This window comes from Rhagoletis zephyria, unplaced genomic scaffold (genome assembly GCF_001687245.7).
Source record: "Rhagoletis zephyria isolate East Lansing unplaced genomic scaffold, Rhagoletis_zephyria_1.1 Rzeph_scaffold_02655, whole genome shotgun sequence".
Taxonomy (NCBI): domain Eukaryota; kingdom Metazoa; phylum Arthropoda; class Insecta; order Diptera; family Tephritidae; genus Rhagoletis; species Rhagoletis zephyria.
The window spans coordinates 64,207-78,036 of NW_016159739.1; the positions used below are offsets into that span (position 1 = coordinate 64,207).

At 34.0% G+C, this 13,830-nt stretch overlaps 1 protein-coding gene across 2 annotated transcripts; it reads left to right on the forward strand.

Annotated features, from left to right (window-relative positions):
- Positions 1–5,824, forward strand: LOC108367371 (uncharacterized). Of its 2 annotated transcripts, XM_017621973.1 has the most exons (5): positions 3,487–3,673; positions 4,067–4,169; positions 4,243–4,425; positions 4,527–4,916; positions 5,016–5,824. In XM_017621973.1, the coding sequence occupies exons 2-5, from the start codon at positions 4,154–4,156 to the stop codon at positions 5,816–5,818; spliced, it is 1,392 nt and encodes a 463-aa protein (XP_017477462.1). In that variant the 5' UTR covers positions 3,487–3,673; positions 4,067–4,153; the 3' UTR covers positions 5,819–5,824. The 2 variants fall into 2 exon arrangements, with proteins under 2 accessions (XP_017477461.1, XP_017477462.1); XM_017621972.1 differs by lacking the exons at positions 3,487–3,673; positions 4,067–4,169 and adding an exon at positions 1–259.
- Positions 5,825–13,830: the final 8,006 nt, after the last annotated feature.

The following is a 13,830-nucleotide window of genomic DNA, read 5'->3' on the forward strand; positions in this document are numbered from 1 at the left end:
ACACAATCTACCACTCGTATAACACCACAAACAATGCAAAGCCAAACAGAGTATAGAGTAGAGCCACTCAACACAACATTAAACATTATTTATCGCCTCTTTTGTATGCGCGTTGATACGCGACAGACAGACAGACAGACAGGCCAACAAACCCAACAAACCGAGCAGATTTGTGTGTGCCTACTTGTAGTTAGGCATGTTAGCCAGCAGCAGCGCAGGCAGACGACAAACAGGCTGAAAGGTTGGAAGAAAAAGCAAGGTAAGCAGCAGCAGCACAACGCAAGCGTCATTCAGTCACACATAAACGCATTCAGGCATACAACGAGCGTATTTCAAACCAAAGACGAACAAACAACAAAAACGCCCGAAAAATAGCAGCCGGGTACATTTGAAAATCGAGCAAGTACAGGCAAAAAAAATATACAAAGTGTATAAGCATAAATATGCCTGTGTGTGTGTGTGTGTGAGAGTATGCGCCCTTTTCATTTTGCAAAAACCGAAAAAATTCCAAATACATACGAAGAAATCGTAAAAAAAAATAAGCACCTCAAAAGCCATCTATACTAATCATACAGCCAAGCACCTAACCAAACGGCCAATCGACCAACCAGCCTACAAAATATACTCGAAACAAATCTAGCCGCTGCTCTCACTCTCTTGTATATGACCACATCTGACCCGCATCCCAAAACAAAAGATTCATACATATACACCCATACACACATATGTAAGTATGTGTACGGCCTGTCCGCAATTGAATATCTTTTTTCCGCTTTAGTTTAATTCTCCTTTAATAATAACATTAAACAATTTAATCTGTAAGCATATCAGTTGCTAACACCAACATTAACAGCATACATACATACTTGAGCAACACAGCAACAACAACAACCACAACATGTACACAACTACATTGAAAGTCAGAAGGTAGATCTTTGTGTGTGTGTTTGCTTGCGCCCTGCGTTGGCATTTTGTTGTTGGTCCAGTGTTAGCCATCATAGTTGTTGTTGTTGTTGTTGTTGTTGTTTGCCACTGTGCTCTATGTCACACAGAGTATCATCAGTCGAATGAATCGGATACAAAACCAAAAGTGCACAAAATCCACTCCCAATTTATCACTCAATTAGCACGCAAAAATGTAGTAAATTTACTACCATTTGACATGAAGAGTCACACAGTCAGTCGACAGTTGGTTACATACATATACAGTTGGTGTTATAAAAGCCGACAGGCAGCAAAAATGAAATGCTGCTGCACGGAAAGATACGAAAAAAAAACAAATAAAAATAATGCAAATTAGAGAGTGGGAGAGTGGCAATGATTGAGAGACAAAACATTGTACGAGTAGTACTTATGCAGATGAGTAGCTTTTAATAGGTATTTTGCATTTTTCTTCGTTTCCAAACATATATATTGAGAAAATCGTCAACGGCGCTCTCTAACTGACTCTTAACGCAACTAATCGGGCGCATGATGCGGGAGATCTGTATTACTAAAATTCGCTCACCTCTTGCCGTCAGCTTTATAGAGACACACGCGCATAGTCGATTCAAACGGCTACCCCCCAGCCCCAAAAAAAATTTCATACAATTTGTGAGCAGCTTTAGCTGCTTTGACTTGAAAATTTTCAAGAGAATTTGCGAGAGACTGACAAATTATTACTTAAAATAGTTGTAGGAAGGTAGTAGAAAAGTAGTAAAAAGGTAGTAGAAAAGTACTAAATTGAAAAAGGTAGTAGATTGCAAGAAAGTAGTAGAAAATCAGTGAGAGCAAAGTCGTTCGTAACTGCGAGAATTCAGTGTATACTACATACACATGTATGTATGCTTGCTACAGCTAGTGGTAATCTCTTCTCAAATTAGTGCCTCAGCATGCCACACAAGTTGATGTCATTGCTAGAGTAAATATTTTACGTACGTTTATTTCAGTCAAATGCACAAACCATAGTAAATTTTCTCTCGAGTTTTTCTACCAACCTACTCTCACTGTAGCTATATGTATACATACACAGTAGTAACAACAGCAGTTATTTTTTAACCACCGCTGAAAAGGTAACGCTCACCTATGCAGGGTGTTTTGGTTATGAATTTCGGGGGAACGAAAAAGGCAGATGTGCCTATCGTTCACACAAATGCAACAAAAACACATATGAACATTCATGTACTTACATATGTACATTTGCATATATGTATGTAAGCATCGCAATCATTGTTCGATTCGCTCCATGCTTATCTCTGTAAATATAGTACTCATATTTTCATCGTTGTGCGGGAGTTTAGTATGGCGCATGGTTACGGTGACCATATGTATGATAGCCGAAAAGCTAGAAGATTTTAAAACCTCTTTCAATGATCCTGAAACAGCATTTTTATTTGGCTTATATTTTTCGATCTTTTGTGAAAGCAGTTGTAACATCACACGTTTGTAGAATATTTTTCCAAAATTTATTACAAACAATCTTAGGCAGGGAAGCATGATGAAAATATCCGACAACTTGTGAAGCACGAGTGGTATTCGACGAATTATTTTCAGATTCGGATTTCGGCCAAGCGCAATGCAATGAATAGCATCCGGAACGAGCTGAATTGCAAAGCGTACCTTTGAAGGGTTCCACTTCCCTTCCACCTTTGAGGACTTCTTTACTTTAACAACATTGTTCTGGTAGCCTTCTTATCTCATACAATCAGCAAACATTTTTTTTGGCGTAGTTTCGCCTAATGAATATCTCCACTCTGCAAAATTTGAAAATTGCCCCCACACAACGACGCATTGGGCAGGTAATAGTACCTAAGAAAAAACAGCACGCAGTATGTATTTTGTTGTTGGTTTTGGAATCTATATCGATGGCTGAGCGGAAGATCGACCTATCTCGGCAGCCAGTTCGAAAACACCCTATCTCAGCACATTTTCAGTGCATTTTCGTTTGTGTTAGGACGTTCTTCAACAAAATTCTGAGATGGGGTGTTTTTCAATAAAATTCTGAAATAGCGCGTTCTTCAATCAAATTCTATAGTAGGGTGTTCTTGAGAAATTTTCTGAGATAGGGCGTTTTCGAACTGGCTGCCGAGATAGGTCGATTTCCCGCTCAGCCATCAACTTCAGAAACCACATATGTATGTGCGCCTCGATTCGAATCACCAGCGTCCAGATTTAGAAATAAGAACTCGTTTAAAGGCATGCCATTTTTATGAGCGTTTAAGGCGCCAAAATACAGAACTTCGGGATAAATGCGGGACATTCAAAGAAATACAGAATATTTGGCATACCGTATGAAATAAATAAGTTAAAAGGACAATTGAGGAAAAGAGAAGACTGTGTCGTATATTACAGGACGGATGGTCACCATGCGGCATGGTGGCTCAGCGAAGCAAAATAATTGCTGTCCTCAATAAATGAGCGCGCCCATTACTGCTATCTGTGTGCGCTCTCTCTTAGCGCTACTACTGCTTCCTTCCTTTCCTGGTCCATTCTGCCTTCTTGGCAGCAGCACTCCTCAACATACTTTCCAACACACGGTCACACAACCAGATATTCGTTGTTTTTGCCTGCGGGTTGGAAATTATGTTTTATTATTTGTCGCTTGAACTGTTTGTTCTCTGGGTCGAGTGTTGAGTTCCTAAGGCTAAGCACATAGTGGCGTTGAGTAAATGTTACAAAGTATACCAGTCGAAAAGTGAGAAACTACTGCACTAAATAAACGCTATTCTCAAACGAGTTAGCGACAAAATATCGTATTAAGTATTTTGTCAATTCGTCGGAATATGCTTCATGTTTTTTTTATGTTACCTCATAACTATGGATTTCGATAATTCTTTTGCTATTGGCAAGGTGTTGTCTCTAATTTGGTTTAGTTGCGATCATTTGATCGTGAAGCAATTAACGGTACTATTAAATTTTTATATGAGAATTGTAGTCGGTTTTGTTTTTTGTTATACATGCGTTCCCCTTGAAACTTTAAATTTTGTAGGCACTATGTGCCTAGCCTAAATCGTGCTGTTGAGTGGACGATTTCTCGTCGTTTGACTGTTGTGTTGCTCAAGTGAGTATGTATTTTTGAAATTTACAGTAGCGCGCTCAGTTGCAATCGTTCTGCTGAACGAGAAAATAGTTTGTCGGGGATAATAAATATTTTTTTTTTTATGGAAGAGGAGTGATGTCGTCGCAAGTTGGTATGTTTTTATAAATTATATGGAAACTATAATTATTTAAGTAACTACATATCAACAAAAATACATATTCTAGACTCAAATTTCGAAGGCTGGGTTGTAAAATTAATTAGATCCGTGGAGAGTAAACCACCGTTGTATAATAATGCCTTCAGAGAACATTCAGACAGGCATACAGTAGCGCGCTGCTGGACTGAAGTTTGCCGAGATGTGATTCCGGAATGGAAAAGTTTGAGTGCCGAGGAAAAGGAGGTGAAAGGTAATAAAGATAGATATACCTGGGATTTATGCAAAACTAAACTTAAATGAAAAAACAACAACTTTTAAAAAAAATTGTTCTATTATTATTTTTTTTTTTAGAAAAAGAAATACAACAGAAATGGCGAAATCTTCGTACATCCTTTAGGAGAGAGATAAGAACTCAAAATAAAATCAAATGCAGTAAAACCGGTCACAAACGCCGAAAGTATATACATTTTGACGAAATGTTATTCTTATTGCCCTATTATACCTCGAACAACGAAGAATTTAACGAGACGAATGTTGCTGAAGACGAAACGCAAGACGAATCCAGCTTCGAAGACTCGACTGTAAAATTTATAAAAATCGTGGAGAGCAAACCCGCATTGTATAATAAAAACCTGAAGGAATATTCAGACCGGCATACAGTGGCACGCCTCTGGTTTGAAGTTTGCGCTGAGCTGGTTCCGGAATGGGAGAGTTTGAGTGCTGCCGAAAAAGCATTGAAGGGTAAAATAAAATAGTAAAAAACTGCGCTTTATACTAAATTTAACTTTAGTAGAAAAAACGTAAAAAATAAGTTTTTTTTTATTTACTATTTATTTTTAGCAAAAGAAACACTATTCAAGTGGCGCAATCTGCGTACATCTTTCAAGCGTGAGTTAAAAGTCCAAACGAAAGCCAAATATGGTCAAGTGTCATATAAACGCCGAAAGTATATGTTTTTTGATCAATTATTATTTTTATTGCCCTTCGTTGAGGATAAGGAGGCGACGAATAGCGAGTCGAATGCTTGTGAAATGGATATAGTACAAGAAGATGACCAGGACGACAGCGAGAATGAAGCTCCAACAACGAATAAGAGAAAAGCTCCAACAACCAGCAAGAATGAAGAGGACATAGTGCAAGAAGACGAGCAGGAAGACTTCGAATATGAAGCTCAAACACTCAACGAGATTGAAGCTCCAACAGCGAGTAAGAAAAAAGCTCCACCAATCAGCAAGAATGAAGGAAAACGTAGCGTAAAGGAAGCATCGTTTGAAGAGCATATAGTACAAGAAGACGAGCAGGAAAGCTTTGGATATGAAGCTCCAACAACCAGCATCAACAAAATTAAGCAAAGCGCAAATTCAGCGTCATTTGAAGAGATTCTCCTGGATTTTCCGAAAGAAATTGATGAGGACAAATCATTTTTGATTTCATTGGTTCCCTCCTTCAAAAGAATGAGTCAAAGCCAAAAGATAGATGCGAAAATTGGAATTTTGTCAGTGATAAAGCAAGTGACTCAGAATACTTCTAAGTCAAGCTATAATTACAAACATGAAAACTTTTCAAATAATTCTACTTTAGCGAGGTATGATATTGCAGACGATGACGCATCTCCACAATCTAGCTCTAATGATGTCTATTAATCGATAATAAAGTGAAAACAAAAATCAGCTCTTTTGTTTTTTTTTTAACTCTTTGTAATCGAAATACTTTCTTTAGATGGGAATAACTTTTCTCCACTTTATGACCATAGATAAAGTGGTGGGCTCACTAAAATCATCACGAAATACCAACAAATTTCGAGGTTAGGATGTTTTATTCCTTACTTTTTTGAATCTTTCGGGATCTTTCGACACTTGTTCATAATTATTCGTTTTTCAATTTCAAACCGCAACTACTTCGGAACATTTCGTAACTTTTGATGCCTTTTTATGTTTTACTGTAGACCTTTTTTTCTACCTTTCGGTGTTTTTTTGGGTGTAATGTCGCAATTTTGGGGGCTTTTCATATTTTATTCAGAATCTATCGTAATTTTTTGGTTATTTTTCAAATTTCACCCGACACTTCATTTTTCCGAATGTTTCATGTTTAAATCGGGACTTTTTATAACTTCAAAGGAATCTATACTTTGTTTGGCAATTTTTGGAAACCTTTCCGTTTTAAAGTTGGGGCTCACAAATTTTGGTCGTCCAATTTTTGAAACCTTTTCGGGGCTTTTCGTGATTATCGTTGTTTTCGCTGATTCTTTATGTCTTGTTCGGAAACTTACTAATTTTTGGAGGTTTTTCATGTTTTTACGTGCGACTTTTGAGAAACTTTTTCTAGTTTTTGATGACACTTCATGACTTACTATGTTCAATTTCAGAATCTTTCGGAACTTTTTGTACGTTTTCGATATTTGTGATGCCTTTTATTTTATTTGAGACGAACCTTTCGTAATATTTGGTGACTTTTCATATACAGGTCGAGAACTATTCTGAGTCTTAGTATTTTTTCGCGATTTCGGATGCATTTTCCTGATTTATTGGGTACTCTTTCGGCTTCACCTACAATTACGGATGATTTTTCATACTTACTGGAACATTTTTTAGGAATTTTTCGGTACACCCTAGTGTTTTTCGGTATCTCTTTAGCCTTTGGCCATTTAAAAAAAAAAATCGAGAATTTTGCTGACTTTTCGTGTTTTCTTTTTGCTGACATTTACGGAACCTTTCGGAATTTTTCAGTACTCTTTTAGAGTTTTAGAGCCTTTTGAGAGTTTTTCGGGGTCTTGTTTGATTTTTTGGTACTCTTTTGGAGTTTAACGCGATTTTTTTTCTGGATTTTTCTGGATTTTGATTCTGAGTCCTGCGAGAGTATTCGGTACTTTTTCGGCTCTTCAGAACTGAATTTTTTTATTATAGCTTTGGACTTTTCAGTACTACTTCGAATTTTTCAAGATTTTCTTGGACTCATAATTTTTTTTGGGACCTTTCGAGTGCAATGGTTCATTAATATTTTCATTGTTTTCGTAATTATTACTGATATGTACGCTGCAAAGCGGGAAAAAATGTTTTAAAACAGAAACCGCACAAATTTTATAAAAAAAAAACCTTTTCAATCAATTGTACATTTTTATTTTTATTAAAGTCAACAATGGTTTAATATGCGGTTTCTGTTTTAAAACATTTTTTTACGATAAAGTAAAATTTTATATTTTCAGAAATTTTCCTTTAAATACATACAGTGAGTGACTCAAACAAATGACCACCAGTTGAGTTTTTTTTTTTAAATATTTACAATGTTTTTCAAGTAAATTTTGTTTTGTTATTGTTCTTTGCAAGCTTTAACCAAGATCGAAGTTTCAAACTTAATGCAAAGTTTATGAAAAGTTAACAAATTTTCATCAAAATTTCAAACTTTTTAGTCTGAATATTTAGAATTTTTTTTGAGTAATAAAGTGGACGTTTCAAGCAGCTAAAAAATCGCTTTGATTTTTAATATATATTTTTTTTTGGTGATGCCTTTGCGTTGATTTTTTGAAATTTGGTTCAGTACGATCTTCCACATTTTTTTTCAAACAGTGCGGAATTTCATGTTCCTATCTGCTTGAAGGAGGAGTTTCAAGGAAAAATCTTATATCTGAACAATCAGTTGCATGGTACCTATATATTATAGTGGTATTTTTCTGGCTCCGACAAATGATTAATATCTACATTACAAAAATACGCTCACTTACCAAATTTCAGTGGGATATCTCGAAAACTGAGGGACTAGATTGCATACAAACAGACGAACAGAAAGACAGACGGACATGGCTAAATAGGTCTATCATGAGTCTATCTCTTCTTATTCTGGTACTTACAAACACATGGGACCAAAGTATACATAATACCATTTCATGCTTATGAAAGCTATACAAAAGTACAGTATTATTTGAGTCCTGCAAATCACAGTGAGCGGCACTTACTCGCATTTACTGTTAGCTCATAATGCACTCCACATAGCCCAATGTTCTACTAAGTAAATCACAATGCAATAGCAATGAGCACAAAAAGGGAAAAATTGAAAGAAAATCGCTATTGCACGATGACTCGCTGATAATATGAGTGACAGCTGTTGTTTTTGTTTTTGCTGTTATCTACTTTTATAAACATTTACATATGTATATGCATCTGTTTCATTGTATGACAGTTGTGTGTTGCTTCTGTTCGCTGCGATGATGACGTTGATGAAAATGTGTGTTGGTGGTGGCGAAGATTATTAACGAGACCAATGAGTTCATTTGGGTAGAACGATATTTTTTTTGCGTACGATCCTTTTTTATTCTGCTTTAAAAATACTTTTTAAAACATTACCAGGAAGGCCCTATTTAAAGTTTAAAGACTGTTAAATTGTGAGTACATCTCAGAATGACACTCAATATTTTAACACACAGACGGTTCTTTTAGTGCCGAGTTTCAAAAAATAAGGGATCAAAATGTCACAGGATTTAAAAGCTTTTGAAACTTTTTGTTTATATTTTTTATTTTTATTTAATTTTTTTTTTTTTTAAGAAAATGCTTGACGTCAGGAAACAATGTCAAATTCAATTATTTAATACGGATCATTGGCCTGGAGGAAAGATTTTGAGTTAAACCATGTAAGTCCGTATTTCAAACTTTGTGCAAATTAGGAAAAAGTTCGACGAATTTCGACAAAATTGCATACAATTTTCAAACTTTTTTATTAGAATTTTTAGAAAAAAATTTTGAAATGCAGCTTTATAGCTGATAGGCTATAAATAATATAATACATAAAACAAAAAAATTTAAATTTTAAAACAAAAATGTTTAAAGTGGCTAGAGAATACCGTTGCTTCTTGGCAGTTTTTTATTATGATGGTGCACAGTGGGACGTCCCCATATAAGTTGCGGCCAAATATATATTAAGAATTAAGAAATCTGGAAAATGCTAGAAGTCGACGCGCTGCCACGTCCACAGCTCTTGTGGGCGGAAATGGTAACCAATATCGAATTTTGATAAAATTCAAAGTATATGTTGGTTTTAACCATAAAAGCATAATTCTGAAAGAACGTAAAAATGGGCTTACATTATCTTCCACCAAATTAAAAAAAAAATTAAAATTAAAAAAAAGATATTTTTTTATAAAATTTTTTTGTACACTGCTCGTTTACGTTAAAAGTTTCCAACACGGGAGATAATGAAGAGTTTCTTACTATGACGCGTAACTCTTACAAAACTTTTTTGGCCATACATATGTTGTATGTATGTACCAAATTTCATGAATTTTGGGCGAAATTAACAGACACATAATTTATTTCTAGAATAAAAATTCAATAAATTTTACAGTAGGTGTGTCTATAAAAAGAAGAATAGAAGCTGAAATCGCAGTTCCTCGCGGCTGGAACTATTTCAGATATGACACGCCTATTTAAAGTTTACTTTTACTAAGTAAAAACTATCTCGCTTTCCAGGTCCTTTTTAAAAATGGGCATTTCCATTATGTCGAACGAGACCATATCGTATGCATTCAAACCAAAAATTCCGTAATCTAAAACCTTTTTTTTTAATTTTGACAGCAGGCTTAACTTATAGCTCTTAGTTAGCCCTATAATTGGTGCTAAAGTTGATTTTGGCCAATTATTCGATTTCAAGATAATTAAAAAAAAAACCAAGGCATTCGTACGGGACAAAAGCAGAAGTGGCTTTCGCGACCAACAATTCAAACGCCGATGTGAGCGAAGTTTGATTTTACCCAAAAATGATTTATACTTTTTTATTAAATTTTAATTACGGGACATTTTTTTCCATCATGACAATTTTTTTTTAAGATTGCCTTTATGTCGCATATACTTTAATTTTTTGGAAATCTATGATTTATTATGTTTCAACTGTATATGCCAAATTTAAACGAAAGCGGACCATAAATACGGGTTTTCAAAATATCTCGACCTGGGCGTCACCTAGTAAGACCATTATAAAACCAGTATAAATTTAAAAAAAGCAGAAAAATTGACCTATGAATACGTTAGATACATATATGACTTTTATTTTTGTTTTTATATTTTTATTATTTTTTATTTTTTTTATTTATTTTTTTTTCATTTTTTTCGGTTCAGACCTTCTGATGGTAACGTTCATATCCCTTTTTAAAGTAAGCACTCGAAAAAATTTATAATCACAAAATTATTTCGAATTTCAAGTGAAATTGTCTTATAAATTTCACTAGATACATATATAAAAATTTAAAGCAATGCTTGACCACATATTGTATATCAAAAACCTGGTCATCAATCAGTCACACGTCATTTAAAGTTCTTACGACAAAATAAAATTTTTACAAATTAACTTTTTTAGCATTGTATCTACTTTAAGTTCGTCCCATTACTGCAAATATGCATTTCTTCCAAAAATTCTTTTTAATTTGGGTTAGTTGGACATTTTGCTATGAATCTGCGTAATTGATTTTTCAGAATTCGCTAATCCGTTTTCGCTACTTTTGGCCGCTGTAGTCCCATTGTGCGGTGTTATGTATTTTTTTTTCCTTACAAAGTATGTTCGAAAAGTTTTCATGGAAATGAGCAACACCTGCAACAAAAAAAAATAAAAATTTTAAGCCTTGGCAAGAAGCAATCGTTTTCGTCTGGTAATTTGGTTTTCTGTGATATCCCAATTTGCACAAAGCAAAAATTTTTTCAACATTTTTACATTCTTTGAGAAATTCTTGATTTTCAAGTGGATATACAACAATTTTCTCCCATCACAAGGTTTGACTAAAAGTTGAATAAAGTTTGAATTCAAATTGATATCCATGCTTGTCTCAAATGAAGAACTCAAATTATTTTGCATACAAAAAATGTGCCCTTTTCTTAGAGAATGGGTGGGTTCTCCAATTGAGGTACACCATCAACATTGGACCTTGGAATTTTTACTGGATACCCACTTGATCACCAAGCCAAATGTTTATTGGGATATGTGACACTGTTGGCCAGTAGGTGTGCATGCACGCATAGATACTTATGTGTGGTTGTATTTAGACTTCTTGTCACTCTAGAATGCCACACAAGTATGAAAAATATTTCGTCATACCGTAAGGGTGGTTTTGATGGCTTAACTCCGTACAAAAACGTGTGGGCATCTCCTTTTTTTAAGGCTAGATTTACCCTGTTCATCCAAAAGTTGGTTTCTGAATTCCAAGAGTATACAAACTATAATCCCTGCAGCCAAATGTGACCGCTTGAAATAATATTTTTGAAGTAAAAATATTTAGTTACTCATACGCCCTGTACACAGTAACCAGACCGACACACCAGATTAAGAGATATCTTCTTATTTAAATAATTCCTAGAAAGAAAAAAATAAATACATAAACCTACTCAAAGAAAGCCAAGGTAGTTTTAAATTTTGATAGAAAAAATACTTAACTGAAATGAAATATTTTGAACTGAAATGGCTATGAAAAGCACCACTACTACCTCCAACAATTCATCCATTAAAGTCATGCAAGTGTATGAATGTGTCAAATCAGTATAAGTTAGATGCAACAAGGAAAGCTGAAAGGCAACCGTTGCAAGTTGACAGCATAAGAAGCATAAAATCACTGTTAATGAAAATGGCAAACATTCGCATTCGTGCACATAAATACACAACCAAGAAGGGCAAACAGTATTTAACAGAATAATTCATGGATAGCATAAAATCAGTGATAAGGAATCAGAAGGCGGAATTGTGTTCGAAAGAGACTGTGGGCAGCAAAGCGATTCGGTTACAACAGTCGAAGAATGAGTATGTATTTGCAAGAATGGAGAGACGGAAATACTTGTATCGAATAGAAGGATATTTGGCGATAATGTATTTAGAATGAGATGATAAGGTGTATGAACTCTCCTCTCATTAACTTCAAAGTGCTTGAGGGTTTGACAAGCCAAATGCTGACACAAATATTGTTAGTTTGTTAGTATAAACTATAATGTGGTAGTTGGAACTAAAATAAAATAAAAGCAATAAGATATCTGTAAGTAAGAAAAAAATTAAGATTATACAAATTGGTTAGGTTACCGAAATTAAAGTCAATTATAAAAACTTCCGCTCTCTGAAATGGCCCACGAGATCTAAGCACTGAACCTTCGCTCGCAAATTAACGTGAGCTCCTTTATTTTATAAAAAATAATATTTTTCTATAGATCGTAATTCTTTTAATTGATAAAGTGAGACAAATAGATTTTCTTTTGATTTTAGAAGACATTTTCTTAATTAAAATTTGAAATGGAATTATTTGAAATGTAGATGCTAAAGATTATTAGTAAAAAAAGTGTGACTACCGGTTCGTCAGGTCTGGAAATTAGACTCATGTTTTAGAGAATTTTAAGTAGTTTTTGTATATGTAGTTGGATCTTTTCATGCAACTTTGCAAATATATGCAATTTTCAATTTTCTTAATTTTTGATTTTCAGCTTCTTTTTGCATAATTTCGCGAAAAGAATTTTTCGAAGAATGAAAAAATCTCACTAAACATTGGCAAAAAAACCTATGAAATTTTATAGTATAACGTATGTAAACTTCAGTGAAATCGGTCCAGGTTTACTATTATTTACACCTGCCTTCAAATAGTCGAAACACTGTGCGCCGTTAGCAAAAAAAAAAAAAATATAAATCAAATTATCAAAAATTAACATAAATTTTACAGCTTCAAATTCGCACATTCTTAAGCTGAAACTGCCAACTCGAATTTTTTATAAAAAAAAGCTGATATATATATATATATTTTTGTTTTTATATGATCTTTTATAAAAAAGCTGTTTGAAGTTCTGATGAAAATTTGCTGAATTTGCCTTAATGTTCTAAAAAGAATGAAATCTAGTTTTTTGTATGTATAAATAAATAGGCAAAGAAGGCAAAAAATATTTGATAGAGATTTCTTTTTAATTTCATGTCGCTTTAATAATGAAAATGTCTTCTAAAAGCAAAAGAAAATCTAGTTGTCTCACTTCATCAATTGAAAAAAATTATGTTCAGGGCTGGGAAAATGTAATTACAATTACAATTACATTCCTCAGTAATTGTAAACGATCGCAAATTCGGTGTTAGATTTGTGGTGGGATAGAGACTCCGTCGCCGTGTACTGTAATTTAAAAATATGATTATTTCAAAAAATGATTTAAAAAATTCAGTGCAATGTAGGATAACAATAAGGGTATCGTATAAAAGAAAAAATTCTGTAGAATTATAACAGAATAAATTTTTTGGTGCATAAAAACGAATGGGTATGGAAAATATTCTTAACAAATTTTGTCCTAAATATCGTTGAAAATTTTCAATTTTTTGAGTTTGAGGACTAATATGTGTACGATATCATCATCGAATCCTCTTCGTCTCACAGCGAGAAACTTAAAACGCAGTTTCGTGAGTACATCGATTCTTTCGTGTGTGATAGAAATATTTTTGTTTTTGTTGCACGGTGTAATCGTACGGAATTGAATATTAGAATTTCCAGTGGCGGACCCAGGTAGGGGAAATTGGGGAAATTTTGAATTTTATAATATTATTAAATTTCGTGGGATTTCTTATATTTAGGATAATTTCCAAAATTTCCAAAACTAGCGAAATCCAGGAGATTTTAGAAATTTTTGTAAATGAGAATATTTTGAAATGTACAAAATTATTGAGATTTTAG

Bases quoted from the DNA above. Each gene is read 5' to 3' on its own strand.
- LOC108367371 (XM_017621972.1), top strand. From the start codon at position 34: ATGCAAAGCCAAACAGAGTATAGAGTAGAGCCACTCAACACAACATTA. The intron at 260-4,242 runs GTAAGCAGCAGC...TACATATTCTAG, and splicing joins AGGTTGGAAGAAAAAGCAAG to ACTCAAATTTCGAAGGCTGG. The intron at 4,917-5,015 runs GTAAAATAAAAT...ATTTATTTTTAG, and splicing joins TGCCGAAAAAGCATTGAAGG to CAAAAGAAACACTATTCAAG.